At 47.8% G+C, this 24394-nt stretch overlaps 1 protein-coding gene and 1 long non-coding RNA gene across 4 annotated transcripts in view; one reads left to right on the top strand and one right to left on the bottom strand.

Annotated features, from left to right (window-relative positions):
* Positions 1-24394, top strand: part of Runx1 (RUNX family transcription factor 1) — a 232489-nt gene that overhangs the window by 127525 nt on the left and 80570 nt on the right. For both annotated transcript variants that reach the window (XM_042259562.2, XM_006981378.4), the window contains exons 3-4: positions 12893-13146; positions 19439-19595. In XM_042259562.2, coding sequence (XP_042115496.2) covers positions 12893-13146; positions 19439-19595 — 411 coding nt within the window. The remainder of the gene's footprint in view (positions 1-12892; positions 13147-19438; positions 19596-24394) is intronic.
* On the bottom strand, positions 13561-22819 carry LOC143268168 (uncharacterized). Of its 2 annotated transcripts, none has more exons than XR_013043879.1 (4): positions 22369-22819; positions 21639-21779; positions 17442-17586; positions 13561-14192 (listed from the first exon to the last, which is right to left on the bottom strand). It is a non-coding gene; the product is annotated as an uncharacterized LOC143268168 (long non-coding RNA). The 2 variants fall into 2 exon arrangements; XR_013043880.1 differs by having other exon boundaries at positions 22642-22819.

Here is a 24394-nt window from a genome sequence, read left to right as displayed (position 1 = left end):
GAGAAGTAAGTCCCATCCGGTTTATATACAGCTGCCACAGGGCACAATGGTACATGCCTGCGAGGTTCCACGGCCCAGATGATCAGTTCAGGGCTGCAGCTGTGTCCTAGAGGCATCTTCTGAAAGTCCTAGCAGTGAGTGATAAGATCGCTTCTGTATACATCCCCGCTTTATCTTCTAGAGCATATACAGTGAGCTGAGACCACATGAGACCCTGCCTAGAAAAATGAGAAGGGGGAAGCATGAAGAGCAGGAGTGTGGGCAGAGGAGGGGAGAAACGGAGCAGAAGGAAGAAAGGAGGAGAAAGAGAGGGGAGAGAGGACACACAGCTTGTCAGGATTTTCTTAAGAAACGTGCTTGACAGTATTGCAATATGGGCCATTGTGCAGCCTAGTCTCTGGTTATAAGGGTCCCCCTCCAAGCTGTATGGGTTCAAGACTGACCTGTTACTGAATCTTACTTCTCCCATTTGAAGGGCGAAGGGGTGATTGTGGCTTAGTATGTACTTGGTGTGGGCCAGATAGAGCAGTGTGGCTTCATGGCTTTGCAAACAGGGAGAGTGCTAACGTGTGTAATCACAGCTACTGCAGAAAGTTCAGGCTGCTGTAACAAAATTCCATAGACCCAGGACCAAGACAGAGAAGGTTCGTTTCTGACAGTTCTGGAAGGTAGCGAATTGGAGTGGAGTGCTATCAGGGTTAGGATGTCGGGAGGGATCTCCTCATGGCTTGGATGTCTTCATGTGATATAGAGAGGGAGGGAGGAGAGAGAGAGAGAGAGAGAGAGAGAGAGAGAGAGAGAGAGAGAGAGAGAGAGAGAGAGAGAGAGAGAGAGAGAGAGAGAGAGAATATTTGAAAACAGAATCTCACTTGGAAAGCCTGGACCATGTAGACCAGGCTGGCCTAAACCTCACAGAGATGTGCCTACTTCTGCCATCCCAGTGCTGAGATTAAAGGTGTGCTGCACCACACTCAGCAAGAGAAAGTCTACTAGTTCCGCCTTCATGTCCCGGTCTTCCCTGGGGATTAGGACTCTAGCAGAAGAATTCTGAAACAGACACAATGTTCAGCCCATTGACAATAGCTTAAAGAGTTTGATCTGAGATGACTTATTGTGAATTTATATTTTGTAATGGTATCTGTAAGAAAAATGCTTCCTTAGTCTGTCTAAAAGGCTGTGCTGGACACAATTTTGGTTGGAGACCCAACAGCTTCCAGGGACCTTGTCAACCCTGGGTGTGTGGGCCTTGGGCCAGCAGCCACAGTGACATCCCTGGAAGCTTGTTGGAAATGAAGTCTTGGGTCTCTCCCCAGACCTGCTGCATCAGAATCTCTAGGTGGTGACAGCCCTTGGGTTTCCCAGCACATTCAGTTTGTGCAGTGGTGCCCAGAAATTAAAATGTGAGTTCGACAGCCTCTCTGGTAAGGCGTCCAAACATCCAGGGGTCAAGTGTGCACGCAAAAGTGACTGGAGTGGGGCGGCTGACAGTGACAGAGAGGAGAATAAGATGATTACATAGTGGCTTTGTAGGGACTCAATAAAAACGACTTCCGCTCCCAGAGGCCCAGAACCAACTGTGCGGCAGACGAAACAGGAGGTTCACACAGCAAGCTCGCCACTAGCCGAACATCATGGAGACCGTAGCCTGGTGTGTGGCTCCATACCGCTGGTGCCCGGATTGGGTACACCTGCTCACTCAGGCACAGGCATGTCCCCCCCCCCCCCCCCCCGCAACCTAACCAGAGCACTGATGGTCAGTGTGCCTGTTGTCCACTGCTGTCAACCCGCAAGTCTGAAAGCCTCGGCTTGTGGACACCCGGTTATTAGCTCACAGCACGGTAAGTCAGCATACGTATCTCCCTGGGTTCTCCATCGAGAAGTGGGCCGAGCTGAGCCTTCTCTTGAGGCTTTAGCAGGCAATGCCCCTCCAAGATCATGCCGGTGGCTGGTAGAAGGTAGAGAGTGGCAGGTCCTGCTTCCTTCCTGGCTGGCTGCCAGAGCGAGGCTCCGGACCTCAGGCCTCCTCTCCCATCCTTGTGCGCATGGCTGGCTTCGCTCCAGCCCCAGGCAGAAAAGCTCGGCCATTTTTAACAGTCTCCATTCTACCAGCTAGGGGAATCTCTGCTGGCTGACTCCACACCAACTGATTAGCAGCCTTAACCGCATGCGAAAATCCCTCTACTCCGTGTTCCACAGCCGGTTCACACAAGCTTGTCTCACTCACTGTCCCGGTTATTGGGATAGACAGTCTTGGGGTTCTGTTTTAGGATTCTTCCTCGCATACCTCACTCCTGCTTCCTGAGTTGCTGGCTTGGTAATTGAATCTTTCATGGTAGAGGATGAATGTGGGTGTGGAAAGGGGCCAACGATTGCATACTGAGGAATGTTGTTCCACATAGAAACCTGAAGCCCCGGGAAGGCGGCCTCTTAGCAACCCCACCCTCCATCATTCTAATAGCCGAGACACCGAGTATAGTTCAAAGGTCAGCCGGGAGACATGGAGACCGCGATGAAGTACCTGGGCGATCCAGGAGAGAGAATCTAGTGTGAGCAAGAGACCTGGAAACCCCTCCATGATGAGGATGGGGAGGGTGACTGTCAGTCCCGTGGGACTGAGCTGAAGAGTGTACCCTGGTTCCAGGGTGTGCAGAGGAGCGAGGTTAGCAGAAGCCTGTGAGGAGGGCTGGTCTGGAAATGCTGTGGGAACCCCTTGTTAGGAGATATTCACAAGAAATCTGACAAGCGGTCAGAGGATGAGCTCTGGGGTGGGAGCAGTTGGGATGGGGATGGAGAGAGGAGTGAGAGCAGGCAAAGCAGCACAGGGGAGGCCTTGGCAACAAAAGGAATAAAGCCAAAGGAAAGTCCCCAGGTTCAAATCCCCAGCCTGGGAGTAACTGCCGTGGGAGAGGCAGCATCTGGCTTGAGGTGCAGGAAATGCACACGGCAGGTGTGGGTTTCTTCCTGTGTTCCCTATCTCACACACGTTCACACACACACACACACTCACACACACTCTCACACACTCACACACACTCACACATACACTCACACACTCACACACACTCACACTCTCACACACACTCTCACACACTCACACACTCACACACACTCACACACTCGCACACACTCACACACACACACATTCACACACACACTCACACACATACTCACACACGTTCACACACACATGTTCACACACTCATACTCACACACTCACACACACATGTTCACACACACTCACACTCACACACACTCACACTCACACATACACTCACACACTCACACGTTCACACACACTCACACATACACTCACACACACTCACACGTTCACACTCACACACTCACACACACTCACACACACTCACACACACATGTTCACACACACTCACACACTCACACACACACACACACACACACACACACACACACACACACACACATCTCGACACTGGTCATTCTCTCCTGCCAACTCACCAAGTCCCTTCTCCTCTCCCGAAGCCCTGCCTCCCCTCCCAGAACCACATTCACCTCTATGCGCGGCTGTTCTGGTGCCGCTGCTCCTGCTAAAACAAATCTCTCTTGGTCAAGGTCACAATCACTGGCTTTTCTCTGTAGATAAAACTCAAGGTTGTCTTTCAGTGCTCATCCCCATGGCCACTCTAGGACCTTCGGGATATGATGTTCTTGTGCAAACTCCTGTCTTCCTGTGGTGTCTAGACCTTCTTCATCTTTCTCTTGCTACCTCAGCCCCTTGGTCCAGCCCCGCCCTCCACTTACTTGATCTGTCCATCTTTAGTGATTTCCTCCATACAAGCATGTTCTCTGTGCTTTTGGAAGCTACTGTAGACATTGTATGACTGCTCATGTGATTCCCAACTCAAATATCCAAAGCTAAATCCTAGTGCCCACTTCTATCATCATCCTACCCTGCTACTAATGCTCAGAAACTGGGGTAAATCACTTCCTCCCTCTCTTCCCTTCATCCCTTATTCCATTCATTATTGCTCACATATTGATTTCTACCATCAGGATCCCATGTCCTGTAGCTCCTGGCTCCATGTCTGTCTGCTCCCCGGTCATCTATACACTTTCAGTGGATTTATTTTTCTAAAATACCCATTAGATTGCCCCCCTCAGCTTCCCTAGCTCTACTAGAACCCATAGCCCTCATACTGAGGTTCGGTCACTTCAGGCTGTGTGGGCTGCCACACCCCACCCTCCAGAAGCTGACCCCAAAGCCATGCCCTGTCTTTATCAGAACTGGCACGATGCCCTGATCCACATGCTCCTCTCCTCCTGTTGTTCTCTATGATTGTCCTCCCAGGAGGGCCTTCTCCCACCTCATTCCACCTCCCTCCACCAGGGTTTGGAAAGTCTAGGACTCCACCCACCTTCTAAGGGTTACCACGGAGCACCTGAATTAGGAACAGTCTTCTGAGCCCCCTGGTGGTGTTGGCCCCTACTTCCCAGGCCCTTTCCTCTCGTTCTCTGGACTCTGCACATGTGCTTGTCAGTAGCCATGGTCCCCTTTGCGACCTGTTATTTGCCCTCTGTCACCAAGGAGCCCAGAACCTTGGCTGACACACAGGGGCCGTTACAGGAAGGCTAAAGGAAGAAAATCAAACGTGTCATACTCTGGAGGGGTCTCAGAGGTGCCATTTGGAAAGACTAGGGGTCAGAAGAGACTAAAAATCTGTTAAGGATTTTAAAACCTCTCAACCAAATAGCTCTTGCATGTCCAGACTCTGGATAACAAGAAATGACTTCAGGGAAGGAATTCTACACATTTGAGATTTATACAGTGAAGAATTTCTGAGATATTTTCTAATGAAGATATAACATTGACATGAGGAGAGAGGTGGAAGATGAGATCCCAACTCTACCAATTTTATCTATGAAGAAACAGAACTGGCCTATGCCTGTAGACGTGTGTGTGTGTGTGTGTGTGTGTGTGTGTGTGTGTGTGTGTGCCTGTGAGTGTATGTTTTTACTTATGTGTGTGTGCACATCTGTGCATATGTGTAAACTCGTTCATATGTGTGTATACCTGTATGTGATTACAAATGTGTGTGCTTCTGCATGTGTGTGCATGAGCTGTATATTTGTGAATGCATGTGTGTGAGCGAGTGTGCACAAGTGTGAGTGTGTGTGCATGCAAGTGTGAGTGCATGTGTGTGCATGTCCACGGGCAAGTTTCCTAAGCTATCCAAAGGGAAGACTCCTCATCTGTAAAGTGGGGGTGACAGTGGCATTCCCAGGGCTAATCGGGGTGCCTGTAATCACTGCCTGGCCTATGATGGCTTGCAGTGGGGAAGGACAGGAGAGAATGACAGACAATGCTGCCATGTCCAGCTCCCACCTGTGAGCACATAGCCTCTGCTCTCTCCCTGTTCCAGGGTGGCGCCTTACCTAGCTCCTGGAGCTGGGGATCCCTTCACAGTTCCGCAGGTCTGACTTTACCTGTGCACATCAATCAGTTCAGGGCTTCCCTGAGGTCAGCTGACTTCCCTGTGTCCTCAAGGCTGATGTCACAGGAGCTAAGGAAGTTCTTAACCGTGACACACAGACCTCACAACCCAGTCCCTTCTGCCATGGCTTTTAGAATAAAAAGACCTTCGGCTTTTCTCTAAGAATTTTGAAGTATTAAGTGTATACACAGACACCTGCTGTCTATTCTGCCTTTCCAGTTTCTCGACCTGACATGGAAGGTGTCTCCTCGTTCATGAGACTGTTCCGGAGTCTGGTTGCGCTAGGTCTCTGGATAAATCTGCCTGGGCTGCTCAGTCTTGCTGTGCGGATCTCTTAGGCCCAACCCTCGCCTGTTAGAACCAAGCTTCATTTGTTATTTCTTACCTTATCACTAATAATTAGTGCAAATTATTCTGCCCCTATTCTGTTTTAAAAAAAAAATTTTTTTTACAGAGATATTTTATGTACTTGTAAACTATGATCCTTTAAAACTATTTTAAGGATGCTCCTGGGAGGCCGTATATATTTAAGTCATTCAATCTTTCATTAGAGGACAGTCCTACAGAAGCCTTATTATTTTATTTGCTCTTTTGCTTTGGCAAAAATATATGACTAGGGAGTTTCGAATCTTGCCCTCCTGCCTATTTAAACAGCGTCTGGAAATCTGGAATAATTAGCTCTGTTCTTCTTTGCAACATTGTTTTTAAGCCATCTTATACCGTTGTAGAGTGGGGCTTCCCGGATCCTAAGGTTTGAAACCACATACCCCTCGTGTCACTTGGTGCTGACCGAGGTCAGTGTGCAAGGCTGAGGGGTAATCTCCAACTCACATTAAGTGTGAATACACGAGAGGAAGAGAGCAGGTTCACAGGACTTTCTCAGTGGGCTTCCCAATACCTTAAATGCAACAGGATGCAGAAAATGCTTCATCCTGGGAAAATAGCATATGATAACGATTCCCAAGGATGTTTAAGACTGTGTCCTTTCAAGAATGAGTGGTTTCCATGTAAACAGACTGCTCCTAACTGGAAAGGGCAGGGAAGCAAGCCATCACGGGTAGAATGTTTCTGGAATATCCTATCACTAAAGGAGAGCAATTGAACATGGAAGCACCAGCTTGTTTCTTTTAGAAGATGTACTCCAAATTGTTTGTTTGGATAAACACTTGCTTTAAGGAAAGAAATTGCTTTCAATGGATTGCTACCTCTTGTGCTTAGCCTCTATCATGTTACTGATTTTAAAACATTTTGTATTAAGCTGGGATTTGGTTTTAATCTCACCTGGAGGTCTGAGTCATCCCCAAAGCTTTAGTAAATAATTCACATGTGTTCATGCGTACAGCTGAGAAAGGAGCATCTAAGACACAGAGATTCAGCATTCGGAATCCAGCATGGATAGAAAACACGTAAAACCGCATGCTAGACAGATCACAGTTCACCTATTTGGTGATTCACTGTTTTATTTTTGTGCCAAATATGCTGGATTTATTTGGACCATGATATAAAACTCCCAATGCTAAGAAATATGGCAAGCAATGAAATAGGAAAAATAATTCTGTAGAGATTCTGTTCTCTAAACTTGGCATTTTGTTGTAATTAGAATAAAAACTTAGTAACTTTCAGTTTATTCATAGGGTTACCTTCTAGAGAGGCTCATGGTATGTTAAGTTCCAAGTTATACATCTTAATGAAATATACATTCGCATATGTATGACTTTCTATTGATGTGTTTCTATATATAATTTATGATATCATTTTGCCAAATAATTAAAGCTTTTTTGCTGATGCAAAAATACTTAAAAGGAGCTATCCACATTGTAGCTGTTATACCACATAAAATACCCCAATGAAATCTTAAATGATACCTTCAGCTCTGTGGCGTTCACCATTTACACATTCTGCTGTTATTAAATGACTATATGACTCTCTGAAAAAATATGGCTTGGCTTCTATCAGCTATGACAGAGTTTATTACATTTGTTAGAGCAGTGGTGATGCAAATTTTTTATGAGGGTAAAATGTTTACTAAGCGCCCTGTATTTTGTGAGGAAAAAAAGAGAGAGATTTTCAGTTTGCTCCTTGTAAGGTCCACAGAGAGTTGCCAAAGTTGGAGTGAGGGGATCTCACACTGTCCACAGCACAGCAGAGGAACATCCGGAGAGTCTGCCGGGCAGGGCTTCAGGCGTTTGTTTGGTCCTCTGAGTAAACAAGTGTGAAAAGTGAAACAGCCCCCCGGGTGCTTCAGGAGGGAGAAAAGTGTAATTACGTTCCAGTGTTGGAAGCCAGACTGTGTGGACAGCAGCAGGTCGCTGATTACATCAATTGCTAGTCACCAGAATCGCTCCATGCCTGTATATCAGTGCAGCACTTATAGTAAAATATGCTCTCTAATTAAAAAAAAAAGAAGAAGAAGAAGAAGGAAGAAAAAAGAAAAGAAAGGAAGGAAGAAAGAGGAAGAGAAACAATCCTTTTAGAACTGGTTCGCATTTAGAATCTGATTTGGACAATGGAGTATTGCAATGGAGGGGGAATTTTGACTTAAGAGAGAATTGCTGTTAAGCACATCTTATTTTGGAGATGATTTCATAGAACAAACACGCAAAACCTTTGGTTTTCTGCGACCACTTACAATTAGCGAATCACCCAAAGACGTAGGAAAAAATAAGTCAATACACCGCCCTGTTCTCCATTGAAATGATTGCTTCCCATTAAACCAAATATCACTTTCTAAATTCACTGCAGAAACTTCCAATCCTGTTATGGACACTTTTAGATTTCCCCGGTGCAACAAATTTGTTAGATTGTCACACAGTAGCAGTTTAAGCAAATCTCTCCCTGGCAGGTTTTTTTTTTTTTTTTCCTCATGTAAATTTTAGTGTCACTGTAGGGGAGCCTGGAAGTGAAAGTTGTAGCCTTTCCTTCAGCTCTTGGTGTGGCAAGTGAGGGAAAGTGTTGATTGTTGTTGAAATGAGCGCTCTGGGTGGGAAGGAATTCGTCCTTTCCCTCTCCTGCTACAGGACTCCAGAACTTGCGAAGCCCTGAGGGCTGAGCCTTCTAGGCGCCCCGAGGTTGAATCCCAGCTTCGCGCAGGGAGTTCCTTGTTCCTCAGAAAGGGGGGGGGGGCGGCACTGGTTTTGTTTGTTTCTGGTTTTCACATGCGCGCAGGGTGGCGCAGTGACAACCCACGGCAGGTCCAGGGTTGCCCGAGGACCGCTTTGGAAGCTTTCGTTGCTGTATCATTGTTGTCGGGGTTCGAATTTATTTAGCTCAGCTGTGCTGACCTTGAAAGCTAAACTCGGTGTAGCGGGTGTTGCTCTGACTTCTGCCCGGGAGGCAACCCGAAACCCATGCAGGTTTTGGGCTTTTAAGCAGGAGGTCTGACTCTGAGGCGTTTCCTTCAGCTCTTCGAAAGGCAGAAAACCCAGAGTCAACTTTTTCCCTCGAGTCAAGGGCCACTTGTCCCGGCCACAGTCCCTGTCTCCGTGTGCCCCCTGGGGATGCGCTTGCCTGTGACCCCAGGAGCACTAGCTCTGAAGTAGCTTCTTAGAAAACGCACTTGAGGGGAGTCTAGCTTCCATTGGCCACAAACTCACCAGTAGAGCCCGCACCTGCAAGCCTGGACACTAGGAAGTTGTGGCCCCGGCAGGGGAAGGACGGCTGCAGGGTGGCGACCGACCGCAGCATCTAGCATCACTCAGGCAAGGCGGAGTGTTAGGGAACATTCAGAGAGTTGACACCTGAAATGAGACTTCTTTGGAAATAGTTATAAAAGAAAAGCATAGAGAAATTTGTGTCTTCTCAAAGCTCCGGACCCCCCAAAACACATGGGAAATACTGAGCTTGTCTGTGCCGGCATAATTCTAGTGCTGAACAGGAAAGGCCCACTTGGGAAAATGCAGAAGGCTGGGGACTATGAGGCCACTTGCAAAAGCTTTTGCTGGTGCTCGCTGCACACCTGGAGAACTCATGTCCTGAACTAGCATAAGGCAGAGCTCAGGCAAAGAAGTTTCAAAGGCAAGAGACCCGGATTTCGGCGGATCGTGACAGTCCCCTGAAGGGGGGATTCCGACGCAGGCTAGCCTGGCTTCCACCTCTGAGCGATGGAGGCGCTCGGGTGTGTCCTGGTGGCCACTTGTTACCGTTTGTTCCCAAACTCACAAGGACCCCCACTCCACCCCACCGTTCCAAGGGCCTCCGGGTGGGACAGATCCCCGCGCCGCCCGCCTGTCCGCCGGGGCGTGCCCAGTGCCCAGTTCCGCGTCCCAGGCCGCCGAACAAGGGCCGCTGCTGCCCCCTGGCGTCCGCCCTGAGCTCCGCCGGGTCCTGCCCAGGGTTCCATGCCGCCAGCTTCCACCCGCCTGGGGCAAAAGAAGCGGCCCTAAAGCCCAGGCCAGGCCTCCGGGCCAGGACCGCCACGGCCTCGTCCTTCTGCACCGAGCCCGGGTCGCGCGGATGCGTGAGGAGGGAGGACACACGCAGGGACCAGCCGGGGACCGGAGCACAGAATGGAAGTGAAGGGATTCGGGTCAGATGTGGAGGGTAACGGGCTCCACGGACTGGGTGGTGAGACGTCCTGGAGGAAGCAAGGCCCTGGAGAACGAAGGGACCCACGGAAGACACCGACCAGCTGCTCCGGCTGGGGACAGCAGTGGGCCACGCTCCAGGCAGGACCCAGACCCTTAAAGCTCCGCGAAAATGCCCTCGGCGCCACGGGGACGGACACGGGTGGGGGGAGAGCCCCCACAGTGCGCAAGCGAAGTGGGTTCAGCGTCTGGAGGAAAGCTCCGGCCTTCCCCGGGAGCTGGAGGGTGGCTGAGGGCTCGTGCGATCGGGGTGGCCTCCCCCCTCTCCCCTACCCCGGATGCTTTCAACTTTCTTTGCAGTCTAGGGTTCTTTGAGGCCTTGGTTAGAAAACTAACTCCTCTTTAGCCGCTGCGCACACTCAGAACGCGGCGCGCTGCGTAATCAAGCCGCAGCCCAGCAGCAGAGAAAAGACACTAAATAAAGCAACTCTACCAAGGAGAGGATGCTTAAAACCCCAAACTCCTGCGGCGGAGCAGCGACTGATCTTATTTAAATGACTCGGTGCCACTTCGCCTCAGCTGCCAGCCAGACCGGGGGAGGCGCTCAGAGCCTCTCCCACCCAGCCATCAGCCCTCCGGCCCTCTTGAGGCCGAATCCCACCCTGTCCTCGCGGGACGTGGAGGCTTGGCCCATGGACTGCAGTGCACCGCTGGCTGGGGACCGTTCCGGGACGCCAGCCCTGGTCCCCCAGAGCCTCGGGATGGCAGCTACGAGTCCAGGGCTCGCTGGGCGTCTCCTTCCCAAGGCCTCCAGGCCTCGGGCTTCTCCAGACACAGCTCCCGGTTCCTATGCCCCGACCGGCTTTTCGATTCCTGTTGCAGGGTCTCCGGGACCTTGGCCGCCGGTGGCGCCGCGGCGCCCTGCAAACCCACCACCCAGCGCGAGTGCAGATGTACCACCCCGGCGCGTGGCTGCCGGGCTCAGTGGGGTCTGCACCTGGGCCGGGCTTCGGACCAGCGTGGCAGCGTGTGCATGGATGTGCGTGGGTCGGCGTGGGTGCGGGAGCAAGGGCTGCCACCGAGTCCCGGGCAGGGTTGCGTACAGTAGCGCGCGGGGGCGCGCGGGCCAATTCCAGGAGCGCGGCGGCGGGCCGCGCCCAGGCTGAGACCGGAAAGGCCTGTGATTGGCCGCCGCTCGCCCCTATGCAAACGAGCTGAGGGAATGGAATTCCTCCGGCCGGCCTTACAGTAAAAGCACGTTCATTTCCAGGCACTCTCTCATTCATAGAGCCAGCGGGCGCGGGCAGGACGGGCGCCCCGCGGCCGGACCCAGCCAGGGCACCACGCTGCCCGGCCCTGCGGCTGCCACTTCCATCCTGAGCTCCGAGGGACGCAAGAAAGTCACCCTCTTTGCGGCTCCTCCTCGATCTGCGTTGGACCTCCTTGTTTTCCTTTTCCTTTTATTTTATTTTTTTTGTAATGTTTTTTTATTTTTCCTTTCTCACTTTTGAATGAACTGGCTTTCATCTAGGCTTGGATGTTTCAACTTCTTTCCTGGCCGTGAACTTTTCTCCGATTGTTTCTCTTTGACAACTGCGGGAGAAAGTGTTCTGGGGTTCCGGGAGTGCCGTGAAGTTGCGTGTGCGTGGCAGGGTGCGTGGGAGTGAGCGCGAGCGCGTGTAACTCGAGCCTCCCGGTCTGCGGCGCTTCCCCCCGGGCCCGCTCCACCTGCTGCGGTTACACCGTGCTCGCTCGCTCGTGGGTATTTGTGCGCCCCAGCAGAAAAACCAGCCAGCCAGCGCCGGGCGACGACGTTGGAGGAAGATCGTCTTGCTACTGCTAGTCTGGGCTGACTCACTCAACCAATGTAGACAGTGGCTGGCTTCCGAACAGTGCGCGTCTGCCTGTGTGACCCAACTTCGGCTCAACTCCCACCAAACCACAGGATCAGCCACAAACTTAACCAACGTTCCCAAACCCGAGTCCTCAGATGGGGGAAGCTCTAGCCTGAGCGTCATCGAGTTTGGCTTTTTTTTTTTTTTCCTGATGAGATAGAGGTCTCTGTAAAGCTAAATTTTCTGCACTGACCATTTGTCCAGAATTTATTGAGTAATGACAAGTGGTTCTACCCCAGCCTTTGAACTACTGAAGCTGATTTTCAAGGCTACTTAAAAAAAAAAAAAACTTCAGCGAACATTAATGGATTTCTGTTGTGTTTAAATTCTCTACAGATTGTATTGTAAATATTTTATGAAGTAGATCATATGTATATATTTATATATACGAGCACATACATTACTAGCACAATCTTTTAAAGTTGCGGCTCTTGCTTTTGGGAACCGAAGTGAGTTTTTCACGATAAGAGGGGCGCCCTGTATGGAAGACACTCCTAAGTTTTGTATTTCGTTGGGACTTTAAACAAAACTGATCTGCAAGAAAGAAAAGCAAACTGACGGGCAGTTAACTGCTGGAACTTCCAAATCTAGTTTTTGCTGTTCATTTTTTGTTCTGCGCATAAATATTTTAGGACGTGTACGGGAATTTTGCCTCCGGGACCGTTTGTCATAGCCAAAGATTGAACTTGAACTTTGAAAGCGAGCCTCCATTGGGCATTTGACTTTGGATTCTGGTTGACCGCTCTGCAATGCACTGATCGGCCAGTTGTTAGCCCTGCTTGGGTGTGAGGACCGATCCGAGTAACTAGAACTCAGTCCGGGACTGTCGGTAATTTAGCCACCCTCCTCCCCCACAACCCTCCGGTAGTGATACAGTCTCCTGAACTTGTATGTTGGTCTCCCGGGAGCTGCTTGCAGAAGATCCGAGCCCGTGTCGCCGCCGTCTAGTAGGAGCTGTTTTCAGGGTCCTTACTCAATCGGCTTGTTGTGATGCGTATCCCCGTAGATGCCAGCACAAGCCGCCGCTTCACGCCGCCTTCCACCGCGCTGAGCCCCGGCAAGATGAGCGAGGCGCTGACGCTGGGCGCCCCGGACGCCGGCGCCGCCCTGGCCAGCAAGCTGAGGAGTGGCGACCGCAGCATGGTGGAGGTACTAGCTGACCACCCCGGAGAGCTGGTGCGCACCGACAGCCCCAACTTCCTCTGCTCCGTGCTGCCCACTCACTGGCGCTGCAACAAGACCCTGCCCATCGCTTTCAAGGTACTCGGGCCTGGAGAGGGTGGTGGGAGGATCGGGAGAAGGCCGGCCGATGCCCAGGGGGAGCCCAGAGGGCAGAGGCCGAGCGGCATCTAGACCGGGGTGCTGCCTGTGGAAGCCTCTGGTCCTTCTCACTGAGTTTGGGATGTGGGGATGCTGCGTTGCCGTGGCGACCCTCGGAAGGGACCCACCTTAGCCAGCCCTAGAGGCATCCAAGAGGAGTTTAAAAAAAAAAAAAAAAAAGTCAAGATAATCCCAGAACATCTACCAAGGGCCTTACCTTTGCTACGAACTAGGAAAAGTTAAAACCTTGGGGCGGACAAATCCGTCTTCCTTAGTACGCTTCCCGGACCTCCGGATGAACACCCAGACCATTTTGTGTCTCTCAAATGAAGGCATCAGGAAATAAAAAAAAGAAATAGAGAGAGAGATACTTTAATACCTTCCGGTCAGTAAAAATAAACCAACAAGGGAAAGAGCCAGGGGGACACCCCCGCCTCCAGCGCGCCTTTTTTTTTTAACCGCCCTATAGACATCAGAATGTCCAAAGTCCACTCACTGCAGGCGTAGTTAAGTTTGCCAAAGTTCCGAGGAGTTTTTCGAGCCTGTCGCCTGCTCCTGCCAGAAGCCGCAAGTAGCAAATCCTGTTGCTTTTTCTGGAACCCTCCAGAAAATTAAGCCCCGGGCAAGAAAGGTGCAGAGGTGTCTTCTGACACCTGGGAAGGTCCAATCCGGCGGCTTTTCTGCTAGAGGAGGGGGCAGTGTCGACCCAGCCACTTCAGATGGGCAGCTCACTTCCGTCGGGTAGCTTTTCACCCTGATCTTGCCCTGGCTTTCAGTTGCCTCCAAACCTTGGCCTTCAGAAGGGATGTATAAACAACCCCGGGCGCTTTTAAAACAACTACCCTACTACTCTGGCAGGGAGCTTGAGAATTTAAATTCTCTTCTTTGGTCTTCTTCGGTGGTGGGTTTTAAAAGACAGCTGAAAAGCACAGTGACTGTGTTCGGTCCTGTTCTTTCAAAAGGCTGATGAAGGAAGCAGGTCCACGCTGTAAAGAGAAGTTGCTTTTTTTTAAAAAAAAAAAAAAAAAAAAGATGAAGAAATTGCCCCCTTTAGGAGGGAGATTAATTTAAGTTTTCCGTAGTTCCAGGCCTCAGCTGGACCTTGATCTAATTGCAACTAATAACCCTCACTTTTTGAAAAGTGCTGTCCAAATTCTTTTTTTTTAAGCGCTAAAAACACCGTCCACATTTAAAAAATTATAGAGCTAGAATATGCAATTGTCTCTGTCTATAAAAATGTTGCCTTCAACAGTTTTTGAAAGCAACTTTTAAAAGGTGGGGGTAGGATTGAGGGTCCCAGGGTAGGCAAGGCCCTTGGCTTTACCCCGCTTCCAGTTATTTGGAAAGCCATTCCGATTCCTTTAGAAAAACAAGGATAGTTGATGGTGTCTCCTGCTCACCTTCAGAGGGAACCTGACTGGGCTGAGCCCTGAGGTCACTGTCAGCAGAGCGAAATCAGGCTTTGTGTAGTCAACAAAAGGACGATTTAAGGTAGGTGTCCCTGCAGAGCAGAGCTAAAGGGACTTGTGCCTTCCTTGGGGGGTCTTTTCTGAGCTGAGCTGCTGTTTTCACTGTGAGGGAACTCCAGTTTATCAAGACACTAAATGATTGATTTTTAGAAATTGTCCTCAGGAGCTGAAGCAATGCAAAGTCTTGAGCTGCCACATGGAAATGTTTGTTTTCTTTCAAAAGAATGAAAAGACCATACACACTGATTTTACAAACCGCGGAAAATTCCTTTTAAGCAAAAATAATCACAGCCATAGAGGTTCCCTTTTTATAAATGATTTTGGAAAACGCACTTCTAAAAGAATCCCAGTTTGTTTTCCTGAGTGACAGCCGGTGGCTATGACTAAGGTCAAGGTGTGGGGGGCACAGCACGTGTGGAAGGTTCAAGTGGGTCTCTTGAGAGAGCTTGGGGGGGAAGGACAGGGTAGCAGAGAAATCAGGCCGCTCCATTAATGTCTGTCACCACTCCGTCCCACAGAGAGAGGCCACTTCCAGGAGCTCAGCACCCTGCTGAACTGAGACAGTAGACAGGGTTTTCAGAGGGAGAAGAAATTTAAAGGTTGAGCTTAAGAGGAAGCTGTGCATCTAAACAGACCAGCATCCTAGGTGCATTTTCTCTGGATCCCTGGCCCCCATCTGTACCAGCTCCTACCAAAAATGTTTCTCTACATTTCGGATAGGAAATAATAATAATTATTATTCGGATAGATTAAGGCCCAGGAATCTCTTTAGAGGTCAGTCCTACAGGAATTATCTTATTTTCTAAGATAAAAACCAAATTATGTGAAGCGGTGATGGAACCCACCCACCCCTAGTGGAGGAGCACCTTCAAGGAATCTTCTGGAATTTTGTTAAGTCCTCTGCTTTAGTCTTCAGAATTATCAAGAGATTTAATTCTCTCAAAAATAGATGTAAATACTCCTCATTGGTTCTCCTGCCTCTCCTCTGGCCCGCTTTTCACCTCCAAACCGTTTGTCTTAGCCCAGGAGAAACAATTTCCCAAACGAGAAATTGTGACGTCTGCTGTGTACTGCGCAGTATTGGTAGAAGCAGCCAGCAAAGTTATTCAGGTGACTTGCAACAGATTTTGTAAGACTGTAATAGGACAGTTCGTTGAGGCCCTGGTACACAGAGCATGAGCATGCCTTCCACAGGGAGTTCAAAGACCTTGGGTGCTGATGGAATATGTTTTTCTTTTTCTTTTTCTTTTCTTTCTTTTTTTTTTTTTTTTAAGGAGTAAATCATGTTTCTGCCAGGAAGATCATGGTCCCTAGCTATACATTAAATGCCATCTCAGATGAATTCTATGTTCTACTCCATAGTCTTCTTTGAAATTCTGGAAGATCAAGGACATGAATTGTAACTGTAATTTCAACCTGTAAAATTGTTGGAAAATGCCGGTTTCCAATTACGAACAGGCCAGCCAAGAACAGTACTAGGAAGCCCTTATAGCACAGAGGAGAGCTGATATTTTGCCCAACTTCCTGATACTTGGAGAACAGAGAAGTTCAACAAAATATGAGCTATCTCTGGCCAGCAAGTCCCTTCTTGTCTGTTTGGTCTGTGCTGAATGTAAATGTTTGTCTTCCCTTACCTATTGTTTATAGCTTTTTATTGCAGACACTGCTTTCTATTTCTGTTTGAAGTTGGATTTTTTTCTCATTCTTTTTATAACACTTCTCAATGACAAAAATCTGTATCAAATTGGAAGACATCTTAGTTTTAACTCTAAAAAAAAATTTAACCTAGCCTAAGTATACTTGTCATTGGATGAAATATACTGTTAAATATCCCTGGATTTAATGTGTCTCCTTCCCTTCCCCACCAAAACTCTTGGGAGATAAATCAGAAAGCCAAAGAAGTAATCATTGAGTCCCTAGATTCCCTATTCCCACTTCTTTTAAAAATGCGAGTGGTGAAATTTAAACTCTTGATTTTTAGACTTTTGAATTCCAGCATCGGCAACCTTTTCCTAGTTAGCCACCCTGGTCCTTTCGTACATGTATCCATGAGGGCCTCCTAGGCTGGCCCCCCACTAATGAGGTGAAGCACTGGAGCAACAGTGGTAAACTGAGGCACACTGAGACACAGCAGGAGGAGAGCCATGACTCAGCATGCCTTTGGACACTTGTAGAACAGGATGTATTTATTTTAACCTCTTAAGAGATATGGGCCCCAACGGTAAGGCATTCAGTTTGGAAGCCCAGTGGTAGATCCAGTACCCTGGGTACCCGTGGGTGTGGAGTTGAACTAGAAAAGCCTAGCTCTCCACAGTGAAAGGAGGACGAGGAAGTGAAGCGTCTTCATGGACGACATTTCAACACTGTGAGCTGATTGTGCAGGGGAAGTGAAAATAGTGAAAAAAGAAATGGAGGAAAAAATAAAGAGACTAAAAACAGAAGAATTTATAGGAGTAGAATTTTGTAGGAGTAGAAAGAAAGGTTAATAATGATCAATTAACTGATCAGGGAGATTTATTGCAATGATGTTCTTTGAAACAAAAGAGTTGTCATATTACTAATCTTAATTAAAGGCCATCAAACACTTGTGGTGGGATATAAACATCTAATTACAGACTGCTCAGAGAATAAATGTTTTAAAATCTCCTTTGTAGAAAACATGTCCAACAATTGGAATGAAAGGGTTAAAAAGAGGCAAGAGGCTCCTTGTCTCACAAAGCAAGTTGGTGAAAACAGATAAAATTAAAGAGCTGACAAGATACTTACCCAGTACCCAGAGCAGAGCGTCCTGGTGATGTCCTGGGGTCCCGACTGTCCACTTCTCCGGGCAGCTGGAGTCATTTCCTGGCATGTTCTTTAGAACCCAGGAGATGGAGCGGCCACAAAGAATAGAAATCATCCAGATAGTCATCTGCAGGACAACGGAGAGCGGAAGGGGACATGACTAAGCGCAGTGAGGATGACGAGCAGAGGGATTAGATATTGGTGCCCGATTAGCGAATCTGTGGCATCCTTATTTACATACATGCGGACGGAGAAATATTCCTGCAATAAACTATGCAGTAACTAGTATGCAAAGACAATGAAAAAACATAGTAACAGTATATTGAGAAGTGCTTTTGCTGCTCCCAACTTGAGAACATCCACCTAACAATGACCACGTTGTCAGGATAAATAACAATTTTACCACAGACTGACAATGTATGTCAGAAATGATTGGAAAAAAAAAAACCTGAACTTGAGGCATTTTGGTTCGAATTCCATGACCACTTTGAAACTGGAATAAAGCAGATGTAAGCCGTAATCAAGTCAAAACTCAAAAATCGCTGCTGCAGTCAGACACCGGCTTGGGGGTGCATGCCTGTAAGCGCTGGCCTCACAGTGAAGACAAGAGGATGTGAGTGCAAGGCCATCCTAGGCTACCTAGTGAGACCCTAGCTCTAAAATAAAATGAAAAGAATCAATCAAACAGCAGCCAAGTGATGGATGGTACTTGGCGGAGCATTTTCAAGGCATGTACTTCAGAGTATTTTAATTTAAAATTGCTGCTTTTTTTTGTTTGTTTGTTTGTTTTCCGGATGTGAAATATGTTTATCTACCAGTTGTCTTCAAAATATAATAAGCCCTTACCTTCTCAATGGCAGTAAAAGAATACCTCAGAACACAGTTAATATATGTTTGGGGCTCACACATATGAAAATGTAGCCTGGTTTCAGCTTTGATTTGAGAATGATTATTGGGACTCCCTTTGTTCTGAGGTCATCTCTTTTGGAATTAATGGTAAATAAATGGCACATTTCTGGTTTTTCTCCTTGAGTGCCAGAGTTCTCTGCTAATGAGACTCCAACAGAGGCAAAAGAGATGCCAGAGATGAACTGCAATGGGCAGTTTAAATCCCTTCCAGGTCATTGGAAGCTGCGTACATGATGGCACACATACCTGTAACTTGCAGGGCGGGGACAGGAAGATCAGGGGTTCAAGGTCATCTGCCAGACAATGAGCTTGAGGCTACCCTGGACTATGGGAGACCCTGTCTCAAAAAATTTTTAAAAAAAAAGAAAAGAAAAGAAAAAAAGATCAGTAGCAAAAGTCAAATTTAAGTTTATCAGAACTAAGTTGAAGTTCCTAAGTCCAGGTCCTGCTAGGAGCACCAACGGAGGTCCAAGCGAGTAAAGATGGGCTTGGAGAGATGGCTCAGTAGTCAAGGACACACCATACTGCTGCAGGGGACAGCTTCTGGTTCCAGCACCTGTCAGGTAGCTCACATCTGCCTACGATTCCAGTTCCAGGGTGTTCTGATGTCTCTGGCCTCAGTGGCCCTCACACTCATATGCACACATACACCCACATCCACATAATTCAAAATAATACAGTGAATCTTTTTTTTAAAGGTGAATTAGATTATAAACCTACCACGTAAGACTTTCTGTCTTTCAAACATGTCTTAAGAGATAACTATACTGATGAGAATCAGTAGCTTTTCAGAGTCCCTGTTCCCTTTTGTATTGTTCCTACTGTGTTGTGTGGCCTTATTCATTTAATTTCGTCAGTGTCTTCCTCATGTGGAAATCGACATCCATCTACGCATTGTGGAATGAACAGCAAGCCTTTCGGTTGTGATGCTCAAGTTATGATGATTCCTCTAAAAACCAGAAAGTGTTGTTAAGCGTATGTTTAATTTTAGAACGATTACTGCGCAGGTGACATGGAAATGTCCCTACAACAGCGCTGATGTCTGCCTTTATCCCTTGGCTGATGTCTAGGTGGTGGCGCTGGGGGACGTTCCGGATGGCACTCTGGTCACCGTCATGGCGGGCAACGACGAAAACTACTCGGCAGAGCTGAGAAACGCGACAGCGGCCATGAAGAACCAAGTCGCAAGATTCAATGACCTCAGGTTTGTCGGTCGGAGCGGTAGAGGTGCGTATCTGTCACGAATGAACTTGAAATGCAAAGTATGTACCTGGGAACAAACCCAGGGTTTCCAGCCGATAGCCGTTTCTTATTATTGATGCCGCATCAAACTTTAACATAATGTTTATTTGAAATTTAATACTTTTGCAAGAGTCTCATTTTCTATTATCGTGTTTGATAACTAAATTGGCTTAAGATTGACTCTGGAACACATACTACATGAATGAATTCCTTTTTTTTTTTGGTTTTTCAAGATTTCTCTGTGTAACTCTGGCTGTCCTGAAACTAGCTCTAGATGACTAGGCTAGACTGGAACTCACAGAGATCCACCTGCCTCTGCCTCCCGAGTGCTGGGATTAAAGGCGTGTGCCACCACTGCTGGGCATGAATTGTGAATTTCCATAAAACACTTCACCATTTTTCTGAAATGAGAAAAGTGAACCTCACCACAATGAGAGCTGAGATTATGTAATGAGAGTTTACTATTGGGCAATCTGAACATTGAGAGCCTTGAGCAGATGGTACCTGTGCTTTCTATAAGTGACGGGGTTTCAACTGCTCACATCAATAATTTGGGGGAAATCCTTATAGTCTGTGATATGGTCTTAAGCAAGCTTACATTTCTAGGATAAAAATGGGATCATATTAATACAATCGAGAACAACATGACTTTCATGATGTATTTATTATTATTTGGCGAGAGAAGTGGGGTTCACTTAACATTTAGATGTTAATCATGTTAGAGACCAGATTATTGGAAGAAGCTGTTCCCTTAGCTCAGGTGCACATGCAGTTTGACTGTCCCTCACCCTTAGCCAAATTTCAACGTGTTGGAGCAGCGAGGGAAACCTTGGTTCGCTGTGGACTTGCCCACTTTCCGGTTATCTTTCAAGTATTGTAGTTTCTCTTTGTTTCTGGGACCTAAATCGTATTTTACAAACATCTCCGAGTAGTGAAAATTTAAGAGCAAGGGGGCTTGGTTTAAAGTTTCACTTCTGTAATGCAGAACTGAATAAGCCTGGCCGTCAAAGCTATTTCTAGCTTAATCAAAAAGACAGGATACGTGTGTGTAAGTAACAGTAATGGTTCTTGCACTGGAAAAGAAACAGGAAGGGGCTGGTGGAGTCTGCAGTCCAGTGGCGGAACACTAGCCTAGCACATGCAGGGCCCTCCACTTGGTCCCCAGAGCCAAGCGAACGAAACAAAACCAGCAGACTGGCAAGTCTAGAAAAGGCCAGGCAGAGGGGTCATCACCCCTGTGAACGAAGGCGTTCAGAAACCCTAGAAAATCTGTTCTCAGTGGAAGAGGGGAGAGGGTAAGTGTATGTGCATCTGGGCTGTTGTACTGGCTAGCCTAGATGTCCAGGGCGTTTTCATAATGAAATCACACCTAGAGAAAAATAAAAACGTATAATGTGATTGAAACTGTATGTTCACACTACTATGCTAATAATAGGGGGATTCAAAGAAAAGTCTCTCCACTTATTGAGAGCCTGAGGGATGCCGCCGGGAGAGCCCATGTCCTTAAGTGGGCTCACTTGTTATATTGAAAGTCTGCCTTTCCGCAAATGGAATTCGCATTATGGTTCAGAGGCGTGTGTTCAGAAAACTGAACTGTGAAGGGTTCAGATGAGCTGCTGGCAGAGTGGGTGGGAAGCCGAGAAGAAACAACGACCCCACAGCCAGACTCCCCACCTGCCTAGCAATGAACTCCATCAGTTCTTAGGAATTGCCACTTTTAGGAACGGCTAGCTGAGTATTACTTGGTTGCCAGAGAAAGTGTGATCATGCTCCTAGGCATCTAGGTGGGTCTTTTTGTCCTGTTTGGCTATGGAAGTTTTGAAGACTATTTAGAGGCCCATTCTGGTGACATTTTCCATGAGGATGGCATGGTGGCTTTCTGACAGTCCTCACCGTAAGTTGATGAGGACGATGAAGAATGGGGTTTTGAAAGCAGCATGCTTACTTTTGTGCTCCTGAGGGCTGGTCCCCCATCTCTCTTTGGCCGTCTCTGTTTTGAGTGGGTGACTAATAGGTGCTGGTGTTTACCTGAGGAACTCGGGCGACTGTTTCCCCAAGGTGTGGACTGTTTGCATTCTGCTACCTGATTCGTGCCAGTGTGCACTTGGGTTTGCATAAACCCCCCAAAGGAAAACAGCAGCACCCAAGGCCAGGCTGTCTTCTCAGACCCTGGAATGAAAAAAAATTAATCAGATGCAAAAAAAAGGATTATAATTGATTTGAACAGGCTCCCCTCTCCATCCCTGATAGAAAGTAATTAAAACTCAGGAGCATTAATTGACCACTTGACCCAGTTACGGTTACCGTATATAACGTTGGTCTTGAGTTTTTATGGCTTAAAATTTTTATGTCAATAATATAAGACAAGTAAGCTGTCAGAAGACTGAACATGGTTTTATCTCATAATTTCACTTTGTAGTCACAAAATATAATTTTATTTTGCCTTTTTGTGGTCATCAAAGCCTGCTAGGCATTTCTCTGTCTGTCTGTCTGTCTGTCTGTCTCTCTCTCTCTCTCTCTCTCTTTCTTTCTTCTTCTCTCCCCCTTCTCTCTCTCCTCCCTCTCACAGTTTGCTTCCCATTAGAAAGGGAATAGATGCTCTCACTAATTCTAACAATTAGTCCTAATCTCCCTGGCTGAGCTTTATCCTTTAAAAGTTTCATTATGTTTTATTAAGCGATCTTAAGACTCAACTATTTCATTTTCTGGTTGTTTTTTAATGTGCCTAAAAATATGCCCTTGACATTCACAGACTAACCCAGAAGGTTTTGGCTTTTCATCCATGCACACATCTTAAGGTCAGTTTTGAGTCCAGTCAGTGATGGATTCTCCACAGGGCCTGGGTGCTCGGTGTGGATGGAAGGTAGAGAGGACATGTAAGGTGCTCCCTTTCTCATGCCAGATACCTGCCCGACTCTGGGGACTGTGACCCTCCCAGAGACTGCCCGAGCCACCCAAGGAAGGATTTTTCTCTCTTCCAAGAAATGGATCTGTCTGGTGCTGGCTGATGGCCAGGGCCACAGCTCCTAACCTCAGGTTCAGCCTGCGACTGGGAGAACCTGCCTGTCTGGCTTCTGAGGCCTGGCTGACTGCAGGCCCCTGTGAACACTGGTGAAGGCCTAGGCAGCTCAGGCTTCTTCCCCAGCCCCTGGCTTCCCCTGCTCTCTGGGTAGTTCAGATCTCCACCAAGTATCTCACCCCGGAAAGTGTCTCCCTTTGATTGCCGATCTGCAAGCTGATTGGCAGTGACCTCACAAGAGAAGAGAGAGCAGTTCTCGGTTGGGGGTGGGGGTGGGAGGGAGAGAGGAGGGGATCCTGGGAGACTCACTGAAGTCCAGAGATTAGGAAGGCACACAAGTGGTTGTTCAGAACAATTGTTTTAATCACAGGGCCTGAGACTATCAGTAACCTCCAAGTTCAGGGTCAACAAGAACTCTTTCATAAGGTTAATTAACTGGGAGGTTTTTTGTTTGTTTGTTTGTTTGTTTTTCTGTCTATAACTGCAATCTGTATGTTCCGATGACAAGAAAGCTCCCCACAGTGTGCACAGCGTGAGGTGACAGACATGTCTGCAAATGCCTCTTCCCCACTAGAGTATTCCATTAGCTACCAATGAGCTGGCCAGTCAGAGAGGATAGCTTCGATGATTTCACGGAGAACCAAGGCACACAGCTACCAAGGTACCAGCAGCTGTCTTTAAGGAGGGAAACAATGGCCAGTTTCCATTTGTTCTAAGAATGTGACTTTTCATCTTTGGGAGATGTCATAGATAGTTCTGAAAATCCTCTAAAAAAACTTTCCCCAAGAACGGAAGAAGCAGCGCAAAAGATTTCTGTGTGCAGCGTAAAGTTTCTGGAGTTTGCTCGTAGGTCTTCTGGGATGTGTGGATGCCAAAAATGTGCAAATTTGGAACATGGCTTTGACTGTGGAGCGCCAGATTAGTACCGAATACCCAGAAAATAAATATCCAAGGGAACCACAGGGTGGACATTTCCTGGCGCCCTTCTGTTGTTTTGGTGACAGTGGCATCCATAGACTCGGGGCCTAATTGGTAGGGGTTAGGAAAGTACTTCTATTTAAAATGCCAATCCAGGCCTTTGCTAAGCCACTGGGTGTATGAGTGGATGTCACCACTCATGCAGGATTGGAGGCCATTCTGTCGTTGACAGTAAGGTCTCTTCAGGAGTGTCACCCGCCCTGGTTCAGTGACACTCAGGACCCATGAAGCCAAGTGTCCTGTGGTCTGTCAGGAAAGGGTTTCGCTTCTCGGTGGAATCCGCTGTTTATGCTGACCTCCTGGCAGCTCGGAACTTGCCCATTTTGAAAATAGTACTTTTCTGAAGTGAAATTCCTTCCTAGACTCTTGCTGTGGACGTCTTCCCAGACATAATATTTATGCTGTCACAAGCTGGGCTCTTTCACATTTGTGTGATGTCGGTTCCCCGTGGCAATTTCATCCCCTTCTGCATGATGCAGGGTACTACGGCATGGGCATGGGGAGGTTGTCTCTCAGCTCAGCAGAAGCCTCTGCTGGAGACACAGTTAGGGAGGGAAAAGCTGTGCTTCAACGGCGAACAGGGAGGGGTGTCTTTCTGTAGTGGCTTTTACCGGAGAGTTGCTCTTAGTGACTCACGAGGTTATAGGAGCCACATCATTCTTTATTTGATGGCAAACTCATTTACTAGAAGAAGGAAAAATCCAACTGCCAGCCCCAGAGATGTTCCGTGGAGAGCGTTCTAGGTAAACCATAGAAATGGCAGTTGGGTCTCCTAGAGAAAATAAAT

The sequence above is a fragment of the Peromyscus maniculatus genome, chromosome 12, assembly GCF_049852395.1.
Source record: "Peromyscus maniculatus bairdii isolate BWxNUB_F1_BW_parent chromosome 12, HU_Pman_BW_mat_3.1, whole genome shotgun sequence".
Classification (NCBI taxonomy): domain Eukaryota; kingdom Metazoa; phylum Chordata; class Mammalia; order Rodentia; family Cricetidae; genus Peromyscus; species Peromyscus maniculatus.
This window is presented reverse-complemented; position numbering and strand designations above follow the sequence as displayed.